The following is a 25936-nucleotide window of genomic DNA, read 5'->3' on the forward strand; positions in this document are numbered from 1 at the left end:
GGCTTTGCTGATGGCCCACATGCTAGGAGTATGCTTTAACTGAAAAGGCACAACATCTGGTTTATGAGGTTTCTTCTGCATTGGTTACATGCTTTAATTATAACCTCAGAGGTGTGAAAATGCATCAGTGTTGCATCAAGGAATGAAATCATAGACATCCTCTGTGATTAATTTGATCCAGAAGAAGCCCAAGTTTGAATTCTCTACTTCTCTCTTCTGTGTCTTCTGTCTGTCTGTAGTTTGTGGTTACTGGCTTATCTGTAATCTCTGCAGTATGTGTCTGTGCCTGTCTGAATGCTGTCTGGTGTCTCACTGTCCCTGTGTTTGTCTGTCTCTGTTGTATTTATTGAACAACACAGAAAGGATCCCATTGGAAAGTAATGAGGGCTTCTTTACAGAAATCACTAACTGTTTTACAAGGGGAAAGGTCATTTTACTGACCCCAACTGACCCGGAAGTGCTCAGTACTACAAACAAGCTGTGTCTGTATATTGTTTCTAACATGTGTGGTAAATATTTGCTGTATAGGTTGTTTCCAGCAAGTGATTACAAATATGTATGGTAATACATACATATATACATTACTCTGAGTCAGGGGCATGGAGGAGTACTTAGTTTAAGATTAAAGCTCTGCATTAGCTTAGGTTGTAAAAGCTCATTCTTGGGCTATCCAAGCCAAGTAAGGTTGGTTGTTCCATTGTTCTTTAAGGTTACACTTAAACAGACTGAATACACAGTAGGATGGCCTGTGACTAAGAGGTCTGACAAAAGCTGAATCTTTCTGAATGCAAGAGCTGTTTTCATAAAAGTATATCACTGTGGTCTCCGAGGTAGTCTGGGGTATTGTTCCACAGTCCTGTCTTCCTCTTGTCATCCACAGTGGGAGGGTGGGCTCTAGAGTTGTTGTGGAGTTAGGATGCATAGCTACTTCTTGGTAGCTGAGTAGCCTGGGAAAAATTCTTAATGCTCTGGAATTCAGTGTTGTTAGAAAATGGGAAAGGAACAGTACCTGCTTAAGAATGTTAGGATTAAATGAGGCTGGTCCAATGGAGCACTTTGGACAAGTACACACTGGAGCCCTATACGAATGGTCTGTCTATGTCAGGACAGACATTGACAGTGATTATATAAATGAAGGTTTTGCCAAGTTTGGCAGGGGGTTACTGTTTGTATAAACCTGTAGTCCTTGGATGAGGCAGTTCTTCCCCAAAGCCCATCTGAAGATTATCTAATTACCTCAGTGTGCTAAGTGACTTGCACCACCCCTGATTTTCTGGAAGGGCTTTGGAAGACTGCCCCATCTGTGAGCTTTAAAGTCTCCCTGATGAAGCTTCCTGGAGTAGTTTAAAAAAATACTTTAAGAAATTGGAAAACACTGATTAGCCTTCCAGTCAAATTCAGCATAGTAAGTTTTGGTTGGGGATGCAAGCAAAGGAAAGCATCCCTTCAAGCATGCGGTGGTCTGAGGAGGAATACACTTCCTTTAGCAGCCCAGGTGGTGTTGGTATGCCACAGCTGTTGGTGCCACAGTTGCCCTCCCTGTGGAGTTAGGATCTCCTGGTATATTTGCTTTGCCAACACTATTTACAGAACTTTTGAAAATAATTTTCAGACATCATGATGCTTGGTTCTTAAGTAATACAATGTGCATATTCTAAAAATAAGGATGTTACACTATTTTCTCATTGTCAGGTCTGATAAAATGAACAGTAATCTCGCAGAGTGGCATTTAGTCTGCATTCTTTGCCAGTTTCTTCCTGACGGCCCCCTGTGGCGATTGCCAGTCCCACCAGCATTCCATTCAGTACCGTATCCTTAGCTTTTGAAACCCTAGACCAGCCCTCATCTTTTGGTTTGTTCTTTCTGTTTCTGTGACACTGATGTGTTGAAGGCAGCGTCCAGTGTCTTCTCTAGTGTAATCTACAGTCTTGGTGTGTCTGCTTCCACACAGGGTGTTTAAGCTGTTCCTCTCCTCCCTGTACTTGAGTGAAATGGAAGTTAGGTTTAAAGATAAAACTATAGTGTAGATGGGCGAATCTCTCCCGCCCTCCTGTTCCTGAATAACCAGTCAGAGGCTTAATATTAATTACAAACTGTTTGGCCTATGGCTCAGGCTTATTACTAGCTAGTTCTTACATCTTAAATTAACCCATTTCTATTAATCTGTGTATCACCACGTGGCCATTGGCTTACCTGTACTTTCATGTCTTGCTTCTGGGGTGGTTTTCTGGCATCTCCCAGACTCTGCTCTCTTCTCCCTGTATCTTGGCATAAACTTCCTGCATGGCTCTATTCTATCTTACCATAGGCCAAAGCAGCTTTATTTATTAACCAATGGGAGCAACACATGTTCAGAGTACAGAAAGACAACCCACAGCATTAAAGTCTAGTAAAGCTTTTGTCTGTTACATGTATTTTCTGGGTGATTTACAGCTTGCTATTTCTTATTCTAGTAGTGATGCAAAAAGCACATGCAACGTTCAAACCAACAGATTATTCTTCCTCTGTATTCCTCCAACTTTGATGTGATTCTTTGTTGACTTCAGTATTAACATACTATATATATATGTATATATATATGTTATATGTATGCTACATTAAAATAATTTAGTATCAGCATAAAAACCTTAATTGAAAAGTGCTGTAAATATACACATTAAGATCCCGCCTGGGCCGTAATTACACATTTCCTAGACATTTGCACTGGAATTTAAAGTTTCAGCTTAAGTAAGTGTTAGGAGTGACCTGCCCTGCTCCCGTGCGGCTTTTCACCGTGGTTTGCTTTGGGTTCGTTTTTGTATATATCTTTTCACAGTGGTTTGCTTTGGGTTCACTTTTGTATATATCCTTTTGAAACTCCACTTCTCATCTCTAGGAGCTTGGTGTTGGTGGCACGAGTCAGTGGAAAATCTGTGGCCTGGACCCCACGTCTACTCTTGGCATCTACTTTGAAGTTGTCAATCAGGTGGGCGTCCATTTTTTTTTCACGTTATAATATCTTCCGATTTATTAGAAGGTACTCTACTCTCTCTCCATCCTGAAAATACTATGGTATCATATTAGACATTATGCTAATGTCTGATGTACTCTTTTTAAATCCCTCCAGCCTTTAGTGAGAATCAAACAACAAATTACTTTGCCCCTTTATTGTCGAGCTGACAAGGCCCTGAGATGAGTACTGGCTTTTCCCAGCCATCATAATAATACTCACGAATTTTTGAGGGTGTCGGTCTTTCCCCAATATTTTGTTATGAAAAATTACAAAGACTTGTACATGCAACACTTGCAAAACCACTAGCTAGATTCTGTAATCAACATTTTACTCCAGTTGCATTGTTAAAGTTAACTATCTGTTGCTCAGTTTTATTTTTGATGCTTTTATGGGTAGAGGGGAGATGAGACAAGGTGTCTTAGAGACCTGGGTGGCCTTGGACCTCTGATCCTTCTGTTTCCATATTCAAAAGTACAGGTGTATGTCATCACACCTGGCTTGTTTTTGATGTAATTCAGAGCAACTTGCAGTCATCAGTGGTTTTCATGTCTAAATAGTTTGGCACCAGTATCATTAATTGGATCCATTTTTATTCCTTCTGTTCCTGAAGACTGAGCCCAAGGCCTCTTGAGTTGTATGCACATGAGCCACACACCCAGCCCTAATTCATATGACTGTACTAATGTTCCTCCTCCTTCTCCTTACTTCTGCCTTTTAGATAAGAGTTAATGTACAATGATCGCATGCAGGTTTTAAGTGTACCATTGAAATGTACCAAGAACCTTACCTGAGTGCTTTAGAAGGGCTGTGTTTAAGTCATGTCTTTGACAGTAACCAGATGTGGTCTCCCACCCCACAGCACAATGCCCCAATTCCCCAGGGAGGCAGAGGTGCCATCCAATTCGTCACACAGTATCAGCATTCCAGCACTCAGAAGCGCATCCGAGTGACCACCATTGCCCGCAAGTGAGCATCTTGTTTCCTTCCTCTTGAGCCAAGGCTGATGGTTTTCCTGTGAGAGTTAACGTCTTTGAGTTTGTCTTTCTGATTCCCTTAGATGGTTCTCCCAGCTCCTCACTGACTCATTGATCAGCCACTGATCAGCCATTCTCGGCTCACCCAATTGAACTTTTACACACTTACCTAGAAGAATCAGCTTTCAGTAGAAATATAGTTTATTAAAAATTATCTTTCATATTTTATTTGCTAGATAAGTAAGTCATGCTTTCTATTAAAGGTGTAAACAGAACATAAGTGCAGTTGGCCCTCTGTATCCCTCAGTTTCACATTCATAAATTTAGCCAAACCAGAATGGGAAATATTTTTTAACCTTACATCTGTATTGAACATGTATGGACTTTAAAAAAATTATTATTCCATAAGCATTACAGTTTAACAGCTGTTTGTATAGTGTTTGCATTGTCAGTGGTAACATAGAGATGAGTGAGTGTATGTAGGAGAATGTATTTAGATGTTATAAATACCATGACATTTTATTTACAATTACTTACTTATTTATTGAGATAGGATCTCACTATGTAGCCCTAGCTGACCTAAAGTTACTGTGTAGACCATAATGGCCTTGAACTCACATAGATCTGCTGTCTCTGCCTCCTGAGTGCTGGGATTACAGACAGGCACCACAATGCTCAGGTGTACTATGCCATTCTATATCAGTGGCTTGAGCATCCATGAATTTTGATATCTGAGGAAGTGTGTCCTGGAATGAGTCCCCAGTGGATACTGAGAAATAACTATTTACTTACAAGTATCTTTACTTACCCTTCCCAGAGTTAAGTCTATGTAAATTTAACTGCACACCCCATTTCTATGCTCCTGTATACCATCTATGTACAGCGGCTTACTTCTCATGCCCACGTACTTACATCTCTGTGTGTTTATCCGGTTTGTATCTTGTTTGTATTAATGTTCACACACTATTGCGTAGGTTGCAGGGGACGCTGCCTTTGTTAAGGGACTTCATGTCCTCCTCCAGCAGTGCCGCTTTTGTATTTGGTTTTTAGGGGTTCACACATTCTGGTATTTTTTCTTCTCCTTTTTGAAATATTTTTGGTGATGTTATTCTCCACATAACTGGGGATTGAACCTAGGTCCTCTCTCTCATACTCTTTCACTTTACCACTGAGCTACAGCCTCAGCCCCAGGTCTATTTCTTGTCGCCCGTTTCATGGGTTGAAATGTTATATATTGCAAGCCTACTATCCTCAGAGGCTGATACGTTTTCCTTGGTATGGTAAGGAGAGTACCCACTACCTCATTAACAGTGGATATTAATATTTAAATGCAAACAGTAATACCTCATTTTCATTTGTATTCCCCATTCATCAATGAGTCAAGTACTTCATGCTGTTTCTTCTGAAAAACTCTTAAACATGTTCTTAATTCATTTTTCCAAGGAGGTGACAATGAGAAGTCATTTTGTAAAGTTGTAAACGCTTAAATTTTTGTAAGGATTGGGCTAGAGGAAGGGGCATTGGATTTCAACTTAGCTTTTGGGTGTCTACTTTTGTGTCTGCTGGATTATGGGGAAGTTTTTCTTTTGTGCTTCTAGCCTTCAGACAGCACCTGAGGGTGACCAAAATGATTGTCAAACTTCCTTATGAAAATGTAGTGCCATCTTGTCTTTGACAAAGGAACGGGATCTGGGCTCACCTGAGCAGAGGTCTAGCCTCTGGTAGCTCCTGATCAGAAGTGCAGCACTAACTCTGCATTGTCAGTTGGGCAGATGCACAGAGTCAGCTGAGGCACATAGAAGCAGCATTTGACCAGGAGGCTGCAGCAGTCTTGATGGCACGGCTTGGCGTGTTCCGGGCAGAGTCCGAGGAGGGACCTGATGTGCTCCGGTGGCTGGATCGACAACTCATCCGACTGGTAAACTGGGAACAATGGCATTGAGATTAGTCCTTGTGTTTCTTCTACCTTCGAGAAAAGAAAATTCCCACTTAAGCCTATTATTTTTTAATTTTTAAAACCATTTATTTATTTATTTATTTGTGTGTGTGTGTGTGTGTGTGTGTGTGTGTGTGTGTATGCCATGGTGTACAAGTGGAGGTCAGAGGATGATCTGTGGAAATTGGTTCTCGTCTTCCACCATATGGATTCCAGGGATCAGAGCTCAGTTTGTCAGATTTGGTGGCAAGTACCTGTCCCTGCTGAGCCATTGTACTGGCTTTAGGAGATAGTTTAAGGAGTTTGGAAAGCCGTGAGGCTAATATTGCTAGGAAGCTACAGAAGATGAGGACTAGGAAAGGCCATCAGCTTTGACAGGAGAAAGCTAATTGTTAGGAATAGGGCTTTCTAAACACCCCAGGGCAGACACCTCTAGTGTCTGGAGGGAATGTTTGATCAGAAATAAAGGCAAGGCTGGACACAGTGATGCATGACTATAATCTCAGCACTTGGAAGGCAGAATCACCTTGCCTTTAGGCTAATATGACCCAGTCTCAAAAAGCATAAATAACTAGATAACTGACTAGCTGACTGACTAACTAGCTAAATATATAAATAAAGCAGGAATACATTCGGATTCAGAAACCTACCATTGAAAGGAAGAAGAAAATTGAGTTGTAATAGCAGAGAACAGCAAGGTTGATCTGTAATTGCTAGTTTTCATGGTCTCTCAGGGTTTTCATATGTAGAGGTGCCTCTGAGAGCTTGCTGAACACATGTGTGATTAGGGTGGACCTCAGGCCACCATTGCCTCCCGTTGGTTTGGGATTTAGAATCTCCCACTCTTCCCCCAGAGTGACCCCCTCCTATCCGCTTCAAATCGTGGAGATGAATCCAGGGCTTTGAGCATGCTAAGTAAGTGTTCTACCACTGAACTCTCTCTCTGGTCATCAGGGTCTGTGTTTTAACAAGACCTGGTGATTTGTCCACCCTTCGTGCCTGAGAGATGCTGGTCTAGAATTCATGAGAAGTAGCACACTACGTAGCTCTTTGGTCTGGGACTTTTCTAGGTGACACTAACTTAGACTCTTTTTTTCCCCTATTTTCTTTCATCAGTGTCAGAAGTTTGGGCAGTATAACAAAGAAGACCCCACGTCTTTCAGATTATCAGACTCTTTTTCTCTGTATCCTCAGGTAAGAAATATGGTTTTAAAGATAACTATAGAAGAATGAATTGTTAGAACTGAACTTTTCTGTGCTTGAGAGCAAAGGAAGACTTGTAATTGGAGACTAACTGTAATAGCAGGCTATCCTACCTCTTTTGAACCACTGTTGAAGCCAGCCAAGTGTCCAGCACTTGCATAGTGCTTTGTACATGTAAGCAGCCAATAGCTGGGGTCCTGGGACTTGCAGGTGCCTGTGTCTGAGCAGGTGAGGGTGGGTAGTGGTGTGAGAGCGCCCTGACCAGTCGGGGTGGAGTGCTAGCACTGGCCCTGCTGCTGCTCCTGGATGAGACCTCTGTGAGTCCTTGCTTCCTCATCTTTAGAAGGGAGGAGTTGGCCTGAAGCAGTGATTTGAAGTCTCTCTAAAGCTGTGAAATCCTTACTGGCAGAGGACTCTCCTTCAAAAGCCAGTGTGAAAAGCAGACAGATCTGAAGCTTCTCTGGTTGTACCCACCACCTGGATCCACTGGATGCTTTCAGAGCCTCCACCCTCTAGGGTCCCTGGGCTGGAGAGGCCCTGCACTCTCCAGTGACTTACTCAAGAGAATGAATATCTGTTCCCAAGGAAAATTAGCCCAAGGGGAAAAGCACATTTGAGGTTTTGAGGGTTGAGCACAGTGTAAGAGAGTCCTCCTACCTTAGGATGCTCTGTAGATGAAATCATAAACGCCTTCTTAGCTGGCATTTCCATACTGTGCTCCTTCACGTGGGAGTTCTTTAAAATCAAACAGAATAATTTTAGCTGGGGGCTGGACAGGTGGCTTAGACTAAGAGTGGTTGCTGCCTTTAGGGACCTAAGTTGGTTCCCAGTACCTACATCAGGTGGCTCAAACTGCTTGTGGCTCCAACTCCAAAGACCCAACACCCTCTGTGGTGTTCTTGGGCACCCACATGTGACATACAAACACACAGGCACACATACGTAAAATAAAAATAAAGTAAATTTTAGAAATCTGTCTGGAAGGGCTAGAGAGGTTGTTAAAGAGTGCGTACTATTCTTTTCAGAGGGCCTGAGTTCAGTTCTCAGCACCCATGTCAGGCGACTCACAATTACAGATAACTCCAGCTCCAGGAGATCTGACACCTTTGGACTCTGGACACCTACACTCACATACTCATGTCTCTGCCCCGTAATTAAAAGTAAAATAAATCTTTAAGGGGTCAAAGAGATGGCTGAGTAGTTAAGACCACTGATTGCTTTTCTAGAGGATACAGGTTCAATTCCCAGCACCTATATGGCAACTAACAACCATCTATAACTCCAGTTCTAGGGGATCTGTCTCCTCGCTTCCTTGGGGACTGCATGCACATAGTTCATGGACATAAATGAAAGCAAACACCCATACATGTAAAATAAAATAACAACCAACCAAACAAACACTAACAAAGGCCAAATCATTAGAAAAACAAATCTTACCTGGGCATAATTCCACATACCTATCTATAATCCTAACACTTGGGAAGTGGAGGTAGGAAGATTAGGAGTTCAAGGTTAGCCCAGGCTACATGATCCTTGTCTTTAAAAAACAAAACAAAAAACCAAAAATACCTAAAAGTGATACTTAAAGCAGCAATTGTAAGACATTTTTAAAATTGTGGTTCAAAAAAAAAAAAAGACAAAATTTATCATCTTGGGGCTTAAGGAGATCCCTAGTCCCAATGTAAAAGCTGGGTAGGTGTGGTGGCTAATTATAATCCCAGTGCTCAGGAGTTAGAGATGGGGTCTCCAGGGCACGCTGGCTAACTAAGGTAGCCTATGGGCAAGCTCTGGGTTCAAATCCGAGAAACTGCTTCAATAAGTAGAAATGGAGAGTGACAAAGACACAGGACATCAATTGCATATACACACAGGTACACATACCTAATTGTTGGGCCACACATATGCATATATATACACCACATGCAGGCAAAAACTTCCTTTTTTTTTTTCCTGATTTTTTTGAGACATGGTTTCTCCGTGTAGCTCTGGCTGTCCTGGAACTCACTCTGTAGACCATGTTGGCCTTGAACTCAGAGATCCGCCTGCCTCTGCCTCCCAAATGCTAGGATTAAAGGTATGAGCCATCACCACCACCCAGCAAAAAAGTTACCATTTTTAAAAAAAGATTTAATTTGTATGTGGAGGGATATGTGTGGTTATGCGCACAAGAGTGCAGTGCCTTCAGGGAGGGCAGTGGATCCCCTAGAGCTGGAATTATGGGCAGTTGTGAGCCACCTGACCTGGATGCTGACCTGGGAGCTGAACTCAGATCCCTCTGCAGGAGCAGCAACTCTAGCCTCAAGTTTACCATCTTAACCCCTGTGAAATATGTAATTGTGTGCTATTACATACATTTACATTCTTTTTTGTGATTTATTGATTTTTATTTTGGTGCATTGGTGTTTTGCTTGCATATATGTCTGGTCCTGCAACTAGAGTTACAGACGGTTGTAGGCTGCCATATGGGTGCTGAGAATGGAACCTTGGTCCTCTGGAAGAGTAGCCAGTGCTCCTAACTGCTAAGCCATCTCTCTAGTCCCCACATTCACATTCTTTTTTTTTTTTTTTTTTTTTTTTTTGGTTTTTCGAGACAGGGTTTCTCTGTATAGCCTTGTGCCTTTCCTGGAACTCACTCTGTAGACCAGGCTGGCCTCGAACTCACAGAGATCCGCCTGGCTCTGCCTTCTGAGTGCTGGGATTAAAGGCGCATATCCCACTGCCCGGCCACATTCACATTCTTGTGCCCCAGAGTGCTGTAATTTTTTTTTAATCTTTACTGATTAAGCATGGTGACACATGCTTGTAATTTCAGCACTTGGAGGGTTGAGGCAGGAGCATCTCAGGTTTGAGGTCAGACACATAATATCATCATGTCATAAAGCAAGCAAACCCACCTGCGATTGTATACCCGGTAAAGGCACTCCCCATTTTCCTCTCCCACCAGTTCTGCCACCGCCCTTTTGTGTCTTTGTGAACCCTCAGATAATTATCTTGGAGTCCAGGTTTCATATTTTCGAGATCCAGAGTAGATGGCTCTGCATGTCCAGCATCACAGATGGATTCTTTTGTCTTTCTTTTGTGAATGCAGTTCATGTTCCATCTGAGAAGATCTCCATTTCTTCAAGTGTTTAACAACAGTCCTGATGAGTCATCCTATTATAGACACCATTTTGCCAGGCAGGATCTGACTCAGTCCCTCATCATGATCCAGCCCATTCTCTACTCTTACTCCTTCCATGGACCACCAGAGGTAAGGCTGGACAGACATGCTTTTCTGAGAGTGGGTGACTTAATCACAAGGGGTTTTGTTTTCCTTTACCAAATATAGTCTTAGAGCAGAACTGTAAAATCTTGAGTTTATAGTAACTTTATATTGTTTCTAAGTATTAAAAAACATAGGAAAACTCAGAAGATATACTAAAGCTGTTTTTGGTGTGGAAAGCAGAAATAAATTGAGGGAAAAAAACTCCACAATGTTATGAGTCCACGTTCTTTGTCCAGTAATTCCAGCCCTTGTAAAGTATCTAAAAGAAATATGAGTATGAAAATAGAAAAGTTTTTATGCAAAGAAACAAGAAAATGAACAACTACAAGAGAATTTGGGGCTGGTAGAGAGCTTGCCTTGAATGAATGAGGACCTGGTTCTGGCACTGAAAAAAAAAAAGGAATCAGAGGGCAATCCAAGTACTCAGTAGAAGGAAAATAGTTAAGTATTCTAAGAAATAGTCACATAATTTATATAACATAGTAAAACGTAAAAATGTTACATGGTAAGAAAAGAAAAGATCCAGTGGAAATTTTTTAGTATAGTAAAGAATGCCTATGGAAAACAGGCTGGAAAATGCCATAACCTTAAAACCTAACTGAGCAATATGTGAGCAAAAGCAAGAGCATCCTGAGACAGTGCAGGAGTGGAGACAAATAATGTAAAGGAAGAAGTGAAAAGATGCTTGTGGGGCCAATCGCCCTGGCTCCAGCAGGCTCCACTTGGTGCAGTTGGTGAGACGAGTGGAACCAAAGCAGAAACGCCTTGAAAACTTGATGGAGTGGAAAGTTGTCCAACTTGCAAATAAAGCCAAGAAAGATTGTAAACTAAAAAGGAATAACAGCAAAATAAATTCTAAGTTTATATATACTAAAAGCCTATAAAAATAAAGAACAATATTGAAGTAAACCAAGATATCAGTATTTCTTGTTTTCAACTACAGATTTTCTAAAATGAGTACAAGTTACTTTTATTATTGAAATGAAAATTCATAATGAAATATATTTTGTTGTAAACTATGAAAACTTACATTAAATCCTGTTTTTCATACAGGCACTCTTTTTTTTTTAAAGATTTATTTTATTTATTATGTATGCAGTGTTTTGTTTGTTTGTTTGTTTTTCATATGTATCCCTGCAGGCCAGAAGAGGGCATCAGATCTCATTACAGATGGTTATGAGCCACCATGTGGCTGCTGGGAATTGAACTCAAGACCTCTGGAAGAGCAGCCAGTGCTTAACCTCTGAGCCATCTCTCCAGCCCTCATACAAGCATTCTTGTTCATTCTAGCTGTAGCTGCAGTAGTTGAGAAAAGATCAGCTGACTAAGAGTAGTTCTGGCCGGGCGGTGGTGGCGCACACCTTTAGTCCCAGCATTCGGGAGGCAGGGGTAGGTAGATCTCTGTGAGTTTGAGGCCACCTTGGTCTACAGAGTGAGATCCAGGACAGCCAGAGCTGTAGACACAGAGAAACACTGTCTTGAAAAAACAAACAGACAGACAGACAAACAGAGTAGTTCTGGAACAGAAGAGAGAAAGCTCTTGTTATGTTCTGGCTTCTGGACCACAAGCTAGCCTCAGTTTCTGTCCCCGGTTGATGGAGGAGTGTCAGTGACCTGTGTCATCTACCAAACTGAGATTTAGAGCTGTCAGTTTGGGGAGTGAAACGTAGTAATGTGTGAAGAGGGGCAGCCCTGTGCTGGAACCGATTGTAAATAGCTTCCTTGCTGTTTTGTGGATGTGCATGTGGGGCTGGAGTGGCTGTTGTGTAGAGGGAGGACCAACGCCTTCTGTCCTCTTCCACAGCCTGTACTCCTGGACAGCAGCAGCATTCTAGCTGACCGAATTCTGCTGATGGATACTTTCTTCCAGATTGTCATTTATCTCGGTGAGGTAAGGTGATATCAGTTTCCTTCTTGACTCCTCTGCTTTGTTTTGTTTTCCTGTTATTTACTTCAGTTTGTTGTGTATGTGTGTGAACCTATGGTCAGAGGACAGAGGGGGAGTTATTTCTCTTTCCAACATCACAGACTGCTTCCACTGGTGCTAGTGGAAGAATATCACAGGTGTTGGTGAAGGCTGCTGTCAGAGCTTCAACAGCAGTTTTGGTTGCTTTGTTTTGGTGTAGACCATAGCCCAGTGGCGGAAAGCTGGATACCAGGACATGCCTGAGTATGAAAACTTCAAGCACCTTCTGCAGGCTCCTCTGGATGATGCGCAAGAAATTCTGCAAGCTCGCTTCCCAATGCCACGTTATATCAACACAGAGCATGGTGGCAGTCAGGTGGGTGGGCCCCATTCTAGCTCTAATAGATTTTTTTTATTATGCGATGATTTATTTTATGGATATTAATAGTTATAATTTTATGTGGTGGCATAAATTTACATACAGGTATTCTTTCAGCTATGATTTGTTTAGATTTAGTTTATTTTACTTCCAGGCTGGCCTGAGACTTACTGTGTAGTGCAGGTTGGTCTCAAACTCATGATCCTCATACATCAGTTTCCTACATGTCTTGGTAGGAAAAAATTGAATTGGGTGACTTACAGTTCAGAGGTTTAGTCACTCATCATCATGGTGGGACATGGCGGCATGCAGGCAGACATGGTGCTAGAGAAGGAGCTGAGAGTGGAGATGGAGCTACATATTGATCCTCAGGCAACAGGAAGTGAACTGAACTAGGCATAGCTTGAGCATAGGCAACCTCAAAGCCTGCCCCCTCAGTGATTCACTTCCTCCAACAAGGCCACACCTACTTCAACAAAACCACACCCCCTAATAGTGCCAATCCCTATGAGCTTATGGGGACCAATTGCATTAAAACTACTACACGTGTGCCTCACTATGCCTAGTGGTGACTTCTTATTAAATGAATGTACTAATATGAAAGTATAAGATTATCAGTATGTCTGGATCATTTATAGATGGGGAGCTAGTGGACTTAAAAAAAGAGAGATAAAAGAAATCAATTTAAACAAATAATATAAAATCTTTACTTTTTTGTACACTGATACTACTTTTAATTTTTAAAATCTTTTTATTTTTAAAGGCTCGATTCCTGTTGTCTAAAGTTAACCCATCTCAGACACACAATAACTTGTATGCTTGGGGACAGGTAAGAATTGCTGGGTTTCTGGGGAGAAGGTCAAGTTGCTTTCATTTAAAGCTTGTTTGAGTCTATAAATTGAACCTGTTCTGGTTCAGACAGAATGACTCTGTTGGGGTGTCGGCTGCAAGTAACCCACTTATATTATGGATGGGAGTAGGGTACTACCTGTGTGAACCTCCGGCACACAGCTTACTGTGTGTGCCAGGGGCAGCATGCTCCACTGTGGTCTCTGTGCACAAGTACACACAGCTTACTGTGTGTGCAGGGGCAGCATGTTCCACTGTGGCCTCTGTGCACAAGTACACACAGCTTACTGTGTGTGCAGGGGCAGCATGCTCCACTGTGGTCTCTGTGCACAAGTACACACAGCTTACTGTGTGTGCAGGGGCAGCATGCTCCACTGTGGCCTCTGTGCACAAGTACACACAGCTTACTGTGTGTGCCAGGGGCAGCATGCTCCACTGTGGCCTCTGTGCACAAGTACACACAGCTTACTGTGTGTGCCAGGGGCAGCATGCTCCACTGTGGCCTCTGTGCACAAGTACACACAGCTTACTGTGTGTGCCAGGGGCAGCATGCTCCACTGTGGCCTCTGTGCACAAGTACACACAGCTTACTGTGTGTGCAGGGGCAGCACTAGGATGATCTCTCCTATTGCCTTTCATAACCATTACCACCCTCCCCCGTCCTTAACATTTGGCACTTACTAATCTGCTCAGTGTTTTTATATTCATTAGTCAGACTGTTAGACAGGGCTAGGAATGTAGGCCATTGGGCCAGTGGTAGAGCACTTGCCTAGCATGCATAAATTCCTGGGTTCTATCTTAGCAACACACACACACACACACACACACACACACACACACACACACACACACACACAAAACCCACCACTAAATTTAAGGTCATACAGTAGATTAGCTGTTAAGTGTAATTATCTATAGATTGCTCCATGCCATTATGTGTGTTAATAATCCATTCCTTTTAATTTGCAGAGTAATAATCCACAGTATAAATACACATATCACACTCTGTTTGGTCATGCATCTATTTAAGGACATCTAGGGTGTTTGTGGTTTTGAGCTCTTAGGAATAAAATTGCTATAAACAATTAAATACAGGTTTTATTTGAACAGGACTTCATTTCTTTGAGATAGAGGCACAGGAGTATATTTGATAGATTCTGTGATAGTTGTGTGCTTAGTGTTTTAAAGAAACTGCCACGCTTTTGGAGAGCAGCTACACCTCCTCACATTCCTACTAACAGTGGGGGTGCAGTGATGTAGTTTCATGGCCAGTATTTGCTGTTGTCATTTCTTGTATTTTGGCTATTTATGTAGCTGTCTAGTGCTCTGTCGTTTTGGGTATTTTCTTTTCAGTGCCAGAGGTTGAACCAGGGCCTCTGTAACACGTCAGCACTGTGCCACTGAGCTGCATCTCCAGCTCTTGGCTGTTTGAGACAGAGGCCTCACACTGTGATTGTCTTACCTCAGCCTTCACTATGCTGGCGTTCTAGGTGTGTGCCCTAACTCGGCTATCACTGGCTTTAATTTGTATTTTCCTAATGACTGATGATGTCGAACATCTTTTCTTGTTCAACACAAGTGGCTCATGTGCCATCTATTTATCTTCTGTGAAGTGTGTCTGTTATTTGTGGTCTAATCAGGTCATTTGCTTTCCTACTGTTGTTGAGACCAAGGGTTCCACTGCATAGCCCTGGCTGTCCTGGAACCCACTCTGTAGACCAGGCTGGCCTGGAACTCACAGAGATCTATCTGCCTCTGCCTCCCGAGTGCTGGGATTAAAAGCGTGCACCACCACCGCCCAGCTGAGACTGAGGGTCCTTTATGTGTCCTAGACGCTACTCCTTTTTCAGGTGTGTCACTTGTAAGGACCGTTATTTGTAACTTAGCCGTTCCTTCTCTTTACAAGGCAGAAGTTTTAAATGTTTACATAGTTTACATATTTTTTTCTGCTGTGGATTGTACTTTTGGTGTAAGGTTTAAGCTTAAGATCTAATCTTAGATCCTGTCTAGTTACTTGTGTATTTCTGTCACAAAACACCATGATCAAAGCAACTTATAAAAGAAAGCATTTGCTGGCCAGTGGTAGCACACACCTTTAATCCCAGCACTTGGGAGGCAGAGGCAGGCGGGTCTCTGTGAGTTCCAGGCCAGCCTAGATGGTGGAACAAAGGCATGGTGGCAGCAATAGGTGAGAGCTCACATCTTGTTCTGCAGATAGGAAGCACAGAGATAACTCAGAGTGGTAGTGGTGTATCGAAACCTCAAACCCAGTTACATATCTTCTCCGACAAGACCACACTTCCTGATCCTCCCCAAACAGCCAGCAACTGCAGACTAAGTCTCTCTTCATAGCACTGGCTGTCCTGGAACTCACTATGTAGACTAGGCTGATCTTGAACTCACAGAAATCCGCCTATCTCTACCTTCCAAGTGCTGGGAGTAAAGGTGTGAGTCACCATGGCCAGGTTTGAGGGTTTTTTTTTTTTAATGTGAAGGTATCTGGTGATTTCTTCTACACATGGATATCTAATTGCTTTGGTATCATTTATGGAACAAGGCTGTTTCTAGGATTGCTTTTGTATCTTTGTCAAAGATCATAGTAGGATGTAGGAGTGAGTCTATTTCTTGGTTTTCTATTCTGTTTTACTGATCTGTGCTTATATCCCAATACCAATACTAGAGCTTTAAAACCACAGACTATATTCTTTGCACCTTTTTCTTTTGGAAAACAAAACAAAACAAAACAACTCTTATTCTAGTTCTTTTGCTTTTCTTTATGAATTTTAGAATAATCCTGTTAATGTCTTTAGAGGTTTAATAGGGATTTCATTAAGCCCATTTGAAGATAATTTGACTGTGAACTTGGTTTGATTCTCCTTGTACTCTTGATTCCTTTTTTTCTTTATATATGTGAATGGATATAAAATGGAAATATACATGTATTTCCATTTTAAAAGGTGGTTGTGAATGGTGTCTCACATTTTTTTTTTTTTTTTTTTACTTACTTTGTTTTGTTTTGAAGCAGAACCCTGGTAGTTGTACAGCTGACCTTGGACTCGATCTTCCTGCCTTGGCCTCCTGGGTCCTGAGATTACTGGTGTTCTCTATTCCTTGCAGTGTTTTATTTTTAATTTTAATGTCTGATTTCATTGCTAATACATAGAAAAACAAGCATGGTATATGCTCATCTAGTATTCTGTGAACTGTCAGTGGTTTTTTGAGATTGTCTTCTGAAACAGGCATATTATCTGCAAGTAGGGACGGTTTTATTTCTCTTTCAGTTGGAATGACTTGTTTCCTTAAGAACTCTTGTAGTGAGAACTGCTAGTACCAGGACATTCTTCCCGAGACCGCAAGCTTATGGGACAAGCATTCTGCCTTTCACCACTTAGTACAGTGGTAGCTGCAGGCTTGTCTAGATCTCTTTATCAAATTCTGGAAGGCCTCTCTATTGGTTTTTTTCTGAGATTCTTTGTCATAAGTGAGTGTTGAATATTGAAGTATTTTTAAATGTATTCTTTGGTATAATCATGATTTTTCCTTTTTAAGCCTTTTACTAAGGCAGATTATATTGATATTTTTTAATATTAAGCCAATCTTCTCTCTTTCTCTCTGTTTCTTTTTTCTTCTGTGTAGCCCTGGCTATCCTGAAACTTGCTCTATAGACCAGGCCAGCTTCAAACTCAGAGATCTGCCTACTCTGCATCCCCAATGCTGGAATTAAAGGCATAAGCCATCACTGCCTGGCTTTTTCCCCCTTTTTTTGAGACAGGGTCTCACTGTGTAGTTCTGTCTGGCTTAGAGCTGTCTTTATAGACCAGGCTGGTCTTGAATTCACAGAGATCTGCCTCTCTCTGCCTCTTGAGTGCTGGGATTAAAGTCATGTGCCATTATGCCTGTTTTGGGGATTAATTCCTGAGAAATTTGCTGGAATTTTCCAGTGAAACCATCAGAGCATAGAGATTTCTTTTACATCACTAATTTCACTTTCTATAATTGTTACAGGGGTATTCAAATTATCTTTTGTGTGTTGAGTAATTTGGCAGTTGTGTGCTTTGAGGAATTGTTTTTGTTGAGCTATCAAACACACACACACCCAGACATACACACACACACACACACACAGACACACACACACAGACATACACACACACACACACACACACAGACATACACACACACTCTTATCATTCGTTAGATGTCTGTAGATTCTTTAGCTTCATTCTTTTTTTTTTGTTTTTTGTGTTTGTTTTTCGAGACAGGGTTTCTCTGTGTAGTTTTGTGCCTTTCCTGGAACTCACTTGGTAGCCCAGGCTGGCCTCAAACTCACAGAGATCCACCTGCCTCTGCCTCCCAAGTGCTGGGATTAAAGGCGTGCGCCACCACTGCCCGCCAAGCTTCATTCTTTATGTTAGTAAGTTTCATCTTCTTCCATGTCTTTCTAGAAGTTTGGAAGTTTACTTATCTTCAAAAGTACTGTTAATCCCACCAGTTGAGGATAAGACCACTACCATAATTTAAAGCTAAAATTGAAGCAAGCTTTAATTAAATACTGATTAGGTGGATGGGCTCTGGCCAGGTCCATCTCTGGGTTTCCGAGAAATGGTCCAGAATCAAGAATAGGAAGGACTTAGGAAGGAAAACCCATAATTCATTGCATTTCTCATCAGGTCCAATCAGGGGCAAGCATATATCCTGACATGTCTCCAGCCTACATCCATTCAGGGGCAAGCATACATCTTGATGTATTTCCTGCCTCTGAACCTCCCTGCCCACATGTGACCAAGCACATCTGGTGCAGATGGCTCAAACAAACTTGTTTAGGGGAGTGAAAACATGCGGCTTGTTATCTCCCATAAACAACAGCCTCCAGCATTTCAGGCTTGGGCAGGAGGCTTGCAGACCAGAAACATTTTTGTCTCATGGATCTCTTATGCATAGTAATTAAAACTTAAAAGGTAACTTTGGCTCTCACAGTACCAGTGCTTAATTTCACTGACTTTTTTAGTTATCTCTTTATATATCCAGCCCAACTGACTTTTGTTATTACCTCCTTCTGTTTGCTTTAGATTTCTTTTACTCTGATGATAGAGCTTAGATTGTTGGGGCGTGGGCCTGGAGAGATGGCTCAGTGGTGAAGAGCACTGACTGCTCTTCAGGAGAATCCTCCCACTTTGGTTCCAATCGCCCATATGGTGGGTCACAAGCATCCTTAACTCCAGTCCTGTGGGATCCAGTGTTCTCTTCTGGCCACCAAGGGCACTGCATGCGCATGGCATAGACATGCATGCAGGTAAAACACCCATACATGGAAATAAGTAAGACATGAAAATAAATGAATGAAAACTTGTCAGTGTGAGGTGTCCCCTTCTCATTAGTGTTGTTCGCCATCAGCACTGCCACAGCTGTGGCTCCCAAGTTTCAGTGCATGTTGATTGTTTCCAACTACGCAGCGTTTTCCTCGTTTCTTGTTACTGATTTCTCTGTAGATTCCATTTGGTTGGGAACACACTTTGTATGATTTCAGTTCTTTTATACTTGTTGAAGTTTGTTTTGTGATCTGGGACATGATCTGTCTTGGTTTCCGTTCCATGGTCACTTGAAAAGAAAGACTGTTGTACAGCTATTTGGTGGACCGTCCTATCAGTCAGTGTTAATTGGATCCTGTTACAGTTGGTGGCATCACTGAGTTCTCATACATCCCTACCCGTTCTCTGTGTTGTTCTACCAGTTTGTGAATGAATTTTCCAGCCCCAGCTCTGGCTTATCTGTGACTCTTGTTCACTTCTGTTAGTTGTTCCTCACATGCCTTGCACCTCTGTTTGATGTGTACTTAGTGTGTGGCCCACTTACCGTAAGTTATGTCCTTCTGTGTCTCTAATAATTTTCTTTGCAATGACAGTAATAAAGGCATTGCTTAGGCAATGCAATGTGACTAGTTTGTGTTTGTGACTGTGGTGCTATAATATATTTGGAATTGTCGTACCTCTATCATCATAGCTTTTTGCTCAGGATTACTGAATTTTAGGGAAGAAAGAAATAAATTACCTATAACCCCTCTTCCTAGCTACTTCCTAGGTAATGAAAACTAAATATTTCATGATGTACATATGTTGTTTCTTTACAAACTTGAGATCTTGCTGCAAACTGCCCTTTCTACCCAGTCTTTTCCCCCAGAGCATTACTTAAATCGTGTTTCTGATGTTGCAAATAGCATCTGTTGGTGGTATCACTCATTCACTAGCCCGTGACACCGTTCTGTTATAGCACAACACTTTAGAGATAGATGTGGTGCTGGCAGTGGTGTGCCACAGAGGGGGTGGTGTACAGGCCTCGGAGGGCTCACAGCTGGTGGGAGTTCTGGATGGTTTGAGACGAGTCTGAAGGACTCTGGGAAGGGATGAAATAGGCAGCCATATACTCATATACTGTTGGCAGTGGGCAGGCATGGCCAGATCTCAGGAAGGGGTTTAGAGAAAAGCATGCTTCTGGTGAATGGAATTCGCAAGACAAACAGAGGACAGGGTGGTGAGGAACAAAGGTGGCACCCATGGATGTCCCCAGGCAGAAGGCACTGAGCAGCTGGGGATCCTAAGTGGCTGTTGAGGTCTTTGTCAGTAAGTCTCTGTGGTTGTCTTTCAGGAAACTGGAGCGCCCATCCTGACGGACGATGTCAGCCTACAGGTGTTCATGGATCACTTGAAGAAGCTGGCTGTGTCCAGTGCCTCTTAAACTGACAGTGCAGCCCGGCAGGGGAGGACAGCACTGTCAGATTCTGCTCACACCGTTGATATCACCTTAGCAACATTCCTTTCACCTTTCTGGAAGATTCTAATAAATAACCCAAGGAATTTTTTTATATGTATGTCTTCAGGTTATAATATGTCTTCAGGTTATAATTTATTTGTGTTCCTTCTCTGCCTGTTTTCCTACACATGAAATTGTATAAGGTCATAAATGTTCTGCTAATTGTAGATGTTTACTTACTTTTTGTACCTTAATGTTTTAGAGTCTTTATAAAATCAGAGTTTATGTATTTTTGGCTGCTTGTTTAAGTGATCCTTAATGATCGTAAAGGAAATAAATTTGGATGAGAATACCATTGACCAAAATAATCATGCAGATTTTATCTGTGTGTGTGTGTGTGTGTGTGTGTGTGTGTGTGTGTGTGTGTGTGTGTGTGTGTGAGAGAGAGAGAGAGAGAGAGAGAGAGAGAGAGAGAGAGAGAGAGAGAGAGAGATGTATGTATCTGGGGGGTGTTCCTCAAGGGCTATTTTCTGACTTTGATCTTTATTCATCATCTAAATGTTAAGGAACTATTGTATGAAATGTGTGAAGCAAGATCTTTGTCGTGTGGTTTGCAGGGCACATCCCTGATTCACTGGTCACTGCCATGTCAACAGTCCAGCCCAGGTGGACCTCAAGAGATGGCTGATGGCCTAAGACGCTTCAACAGAGCAATGCTACATTTATCCTGGACACCAAACAAACTACCTGGAATGAGTTTTATTTTTAATAAAAAGTTTTATACACACACACACAGAGAGAGAGAGAGAGAGAGAGAGAGAGAGAGAGAGAGAGAGAGAGAGAGAGAGAGAGAGAGAACATGCATGCTCATGGAGATGAGGGGACATTGTACAGGAGGTGGTTCTCGTCTTCCACCTTGTGGGTCTCAGAAATAAAACTCAGGCCATCAGTCTTGGCAACAAGGCCTTTACATCTTTACATACTGAGGCATGTTGCCAGCCCCAACAGGAAGAGGAAAGTGAGTCCTAAGTAGAGACTGAAAGAGAACCATGAAGTGGATGTTAGGCCAACCGGACTGATTTTAGTTTTCTGCCTTTTGAGTTCATATTTGTGCTCCTTTGTCTGTCTCTGCTCTGTGCTTTAGAAGCATTTACTGTGTATCAGTTATATTTTAAAGAGTTTATATAATATTTCCTTTTCTAGAGGATATTTTTATGTAATTTTCAACTACATTCATAAATGTAAAAGGAACCCTGGAAGATAAGAGGGAAAATGTTTTTGAAGCCACCAAAGAAGCATGCAGGGTCAATGGTGTCAATTATTTAGAAGTCAAACTTGGGTAGGGCTGAAATAGTCAAAGCAGGTTACCCAGCCCACTCCTGGTAAATACCTCAGGCTTGTTCTCGGATTATTCAGTCTATACTGGTGTGCAGACAATTATGCCTGGAAGAAGTGTGTGAATAAGAAAAGCAGTCGATGAAATCCAAGGCTTTTATTTTTTAAGATCTTTGTATGAAGGAAGATGAAAGCCAATAGAAAGAAAAGCCGCAGTGGTGGGTGATAGAGTACAATTGGGAAAGGACCAAGGGAGCCCCAAAGAATTGGACCTTGTACATCGGAGAAAAGCAAGATGCAGACACAGTGTCTTCCAAAATGTGACAGCCGTTAAAGGAAATTGGGGTTGCTATTTCAAATACCGTCCGACATATGGAGGGCAGGGATTACAACTTTGCAAGTGAGGAAGTTCAAGTTGCCATCTGCTCCCCATCACATAGTGTATAAAGAGTAGTCGCCAGCTGGCAGCTGAGCGCCTGAAATATGGTCCTGTAGATTAAAGCCTTCAGTCCTAGCCTGGATTAACTGTGGACTACGAGTCCCTAAATGCATCGCGGCGGAGCAGGAAGTAGCTAGGGCTGGCTACCTATTGGTGGCCGCTGCGACACACTGATTGGAAGGGCTTCCTCCGCGCAAACTCTGTGGCTCTCTCCTATGGCGCCATGCATCCTGAACAGGCTACGGTGTGGTACCGGCGGATGTCTGTGGTCTACGCAATGGGCGCCTGGTCAGTGCTGGGCTCGGCGATTTTTCTTACACGGAAGCAGAAGGCGTCAGGTAGGGTCCCCCGGCGAGATCCGCCTCGCAGCCGCCGCTTCCCGCTCATCGCCCTGGGAGTCACCGAAGCGACCTTCAGGGCTTGAACCCTTGGGTAATGCAAAACTGCTGCAGACGGGGACTTAGATAATTTGCGGCAATGGAATCTGTAAAGAGCAAGACTCCTCCAGGAACTATTAAGTATTGTCACCTGGACCTTATATATTGATTGACTAACTGTTCCCATGTTCACTTGGAACATGTGAATTCACCTTAAGTGCCTGGTGGATCCCAGAGGCTCGGACAGTGGCCTGAATGCTGCTCATTTCCTTGAGACCCTGTCGCGTACGGCGAGCGAGCAGTTTAAGGCCTTAACACCAACCGAGGAGTATTAAAATCATCCCAGTTATTGGGTGGAGAAGGAATTCCCTGAACCTTCAAATACGTGCTGGAAATCGAAGGAGCCCGAAAGTCAGTTGGTGTAATCGTTAGCGGCTGAAAATACTCTAAATCAGTTGTGGTGCTGGGTTGCCCAGACCGAACAGACTAAAAGCCACTGAATTATGCTTTGTGAAAGGAATTTGTATGATATGTTAGATATATCTCAATAAAGCCATTGTGTAAAAACTGGAAATTGTACTTGGTCATGAAGATCGTTAGTGGTTTGAAAGTTCACACGGCCATCATGTGTGCCGGTTTTTGTCTCTGCTTTTTCTTTTTGAAAGAAAGAAAATGACAATAGACATCTGATATGCATAATCATACCATGTATTATGCCCAAGACTTTAATGACTGGTGTGTAAGTTAGTAATTGAGGCTCTTTTCTGTTTTTAAGGTGATGGAGCGGAGCCAAAGGATGATGGCTCTAGGAGTGAATCGCCTGTGTCCGACCTGGAAAGGGACATAAATGAGCCCATTGAAGGACTTTCTGTGAAAACGTACGTAAAGTATTCAGAAGATTTTGTTCCAGTTACTCAAAGGATCATGGACTATCTGCGGTCATGGACCAGTGGGCCTGGACCGGAATCTTGATTGCCTGCTGAATTCGGAAAACAAGGACTTGGCTCAGTACTTGATAGATGCCCTGATTTTTTCCATTTCTTGTTTGTGGAAAGAATGTATTTGTTTTGATTTTACAAAATATAATCACTAATGTGCAACAAGTGAATTCTTGGGGGAACTGAACACATTAAATTCAAGAGGCAGGCTTCTATGTTTATATGGCTGAAAGGTTGATATAAACCATTACATTTTTTTTGTTGTTGTTCGAGACAGGTTTTCTCTGTGTAGCTTTGGTGCCTTTCCTGGATCTCACTCTGTAGCCCAAGCTGGCCTGGAACTCACAAGAGATCTGCCTGCCTCTGCCTCCTGAGTGCTGGGAATAAAGGCGTGCGCCACTACCACCCAGCTAACCATTAAAATTTTAAAATTATAGTTATTTGTGAATGGTGTGTGTGTGTGTGTGTGTGTGTGTGTGTGTGTGTGTGTGTGTGTGTATGTGTATGCATGCTGTGATGTGTGCATGGAGGTCAGAGGACAGTTTCCACTGTGATTCCAGGGATCAAACTCAGGTCATCAGGCACCTGCTGAACCATCTCACTGGTCCTGAAATTTCAGTTTTGAAAAATGTACTTATGGGGTTGGAGAGATGGCTCAGCGTTTAGAGTACTTGCTGCTCTTCCAGAGGACCAGGGTTTAGTTCTCAGTATCTATATCAGGCACCTCAGTCATCTGTGACTCCAGCTGTAGGGGATCTGATGCCTTTGGTCTCAGCAGGCACCTGCACTCAAGTGCACATACCCGAATGCAGATGCACACACTTGTATGTAATTAAAAGTAATAAAAACAAATCTTTAAAAATTTGTGTGTGCACATGTTTGTACCTGAGGGCAGACACATGCCACAGCATGGGTGTGGAGGTCAGAGGACAACTTTAAATGCTGGTCCTGGTCCTAACCTTCCACCTTGTTTGAAATAGGATCTCTCTTTGTTGCTGTGCTGGGTACCCTAGACTAACTGTACTGCAGGCTTCGGGGAGATTCTCTTGTCTCTGCTGTAGCAGTGCTGGGATTAGACACAAGCTGCTGAGTCAGACTTTTCACATGGGATCACAGCATCAAACACGTTGATTTACTGAGTAATCTCTCTGGCCCTGATAATGAAAATTATAGCAACTTCTATAAGCTAAGTTTTCCGAGAGTGGCTAATATAACGTATATTTTTCATGTACTATCAGACAATACTTTAGGTGTCCCACTAAGGTTAGACTGAGGAAAATCTCCATGTTCAGTTGGGGCATTCAAAGCAGCCATCTACCAGGTACCAGTGGGTACTGGATAACTTACGAATTAGAATATAACTCCTAGATTAGATAGACTTGACCCGTTCTTTAGTACTTTTGCTTGCACAGGTATATATGTGTACCACATGCTTGACTGGTTCTAAGCAGCTCAGAAGAGGGTCTTGAATTGCAGACAGTTGTGAGCTGCCATGTGGGTGCTGGGAATTGAACCTCTTAACCACTGAGCCATCTCTACCCCTGGGTAGTGTTTTCCTTCCTTCCTTCCTTCTTTCCTTCCTTCCTTCCTTCCTTCCTTCCTTCCTTCCTTCCTTCCTTCCTTCCTTCCTTCCTTCCTTCCTTCCTTCCTTCTTTTCTTTTGGTGTTTTTGAGACATGGTCTTTTCTCTGTAACCCTGTAACTTGCTACACAGACTAGGCTGGCTTCAAACTGACCTGCCTGCCTCTGTCTTTCAAGTGCCGGCATCAAAGGCATGCACCCTAACCGCCTGGCTGTAGGTAGTGTTTTAAACTCACAGCTACATGAGACCTTGTGGAACATAGGGATGAATGGTAGTAAGAATCTCAGCTGTTGAGCTATCCCACCCCAGGCCAAGTAAGAATCTCAGCTGTTGAGTTATCCCACCCCAGGCCAAGTAAGAATCTCAATTGTTGGGCTATCCTACCCCAGGCCAAGAACCAGTTGGTACTAATTGAATATATTGGAACAGTGTGGTGGGCATCAAATTGAATGACCAAGAAGCAGCCTAAAACAGGAAGGGGAGCATGATGGGAAGAAGGGGTGAGCTGGGATTGTGCCTCTGGTAGAGTGCTTTCTTAGTGTAAACAAGGCCCTGGGTTAAGTCCTCAGTACTTGGGAAACATTAAAAATAAATAAATAAATAAAGCAGGGTTGGGGATAACAACAGGTACCTTATAAAAATGTCTCCCCCCATCTTTGGGGATTTCTAGAATAATAAAGGGCAAGAGCTGAGGGGCTGTGACATCTGGCAGGATAGAACTGTTAAAGAGATCACTGTAGGATAAACTGCTGGACCAGTTCCACTCACACCAGGCAGTGGAATAGTGTGAGAACAGAGCATCAGGGGCAGGAGAATGGCTCAGGGGTTAGGAGCACTTGCTGTCCTTCCAGAGGACCCGAGCTAAATTCCCAGCACCTGCATAAAACCATCTGTGACTCCATCTGTGTCTGAGGGGATCCGGTACCCTTTTGTGGTAGGCACTACAAATACTACACTGACAGCAAGCTAGATTTTTTTTTTTTAAAATTTGGAAGAACCAAACTGATAACCCCTG

The 25936-nt window shown here is 42.6% G+C and overlaps 2 protein-coding genes across 6 annotated transcripts in view; both read left to right on the plus strand.

Annotated features, from left to right (window-relative positions):
* Nucleotides 1-20603, plus strand: part of Sec23b (SEC23 homolog B, COPII component) — a 53820-nt gene extending 33217 nt beyond the window's left edge. For all 5 annotated transcript variants that reach the window (XM_076570774.1, XM_042276389.2, XM_076570772.1 and 2 more), the window contains 9 exons: nucleotides 2876-2965; nucleotides 3852-3958; nucleotides 5731-5884; nucleotides 7019-7096; nucleotides 10194-10355; nucleotides 12175-12261; nucleotides 12497-12652; nucleotides 13419-13484; nucleotides 20147-20603. In XM_076570774.1, coding sequence (XP_076426889.1) covers nucleotides 2876-2965; nucleotides 3852-3958; nucleotides 5731-5884; nucleotides 7019-7096; nucleotides 10194-10355; nucleotides 12175-12261; nucleotides 12497-12652; nucleotides 13419-13484; nucleotides 20147-20236 — 990 coding nt within the window. In that variant the 3' untranslated portion in view covers nucleotides 20237-20603. The remainder of the gene's footprint in view (nucleotides 1-2875; nucleotides 2966-3851; nucleotides 3959-5730; nucleotides 5885-7018; nucleotides 7097-10193; nucleotides 10356-12174; nucleotides 12262-12496; nucleotides 12653-13418; nucleotides 13485-20146) is intronic.
* Nucleotides 20604-22194: 1591 nt separating this feature from the next.
* Smim26 (small integral membrane protein 26) lies at nucleotides 22195-23595 on the plus strand. Its single transcript, XM_006984472.4, has 2 exons — nucleotides 22195-22363; nucleotides 23178-23595. Exons 1-2 carry the CDS (start codon nucleotides 22249-22251, stop codon nucleotides 23372-23374), a joined length of 312 nt encoding a protein of 103 aa, XP_006984534.1. The 5' UTR covers nucleotides 22195-22248; the 3' UTR covers nucleotides 23375-23595.
* Nucleotides 23596-25936: the final 2341 nt, after the last annotated feature.

The sequence above is a fragment of the Peromyscus maniculatus genome, chromosome 4, assembly GCF_049852395.1.
Source record: "Peromyscus maniculatus bairdii isolate BWxNUB_F1_BW_parent chromosome 4, HU_Pman_BW_mat_3.1, whole genome shotgun sequence".
Taxonomy (NCBI): domain Eukaryota; kingdom Metazoa; phylum Chordata; class Mammalia; order Rodentia; family Cricetidae; genus Peromyscus; species Peromyscus maniculatus.

What these genes read in the sequence shown, in the direction of transcription:
- Smim26 (XM_006984472.4), top strand. Translation starts at nt 22,249, where the DNA reads ATGCATCCTGAACAGGCTACGGTGTGGTACCGGCGGATGTCTGTGGTC. An exon ending in ACGGAAGCAGAAGGCGTCAG is followed by an intron (nt 22,364 to 23,177) that starts GTAGGGTCCCCC and finishes TCTGTTTTTAAG; the next exon opens with GTGATGGAGCGGAGCCAAAG.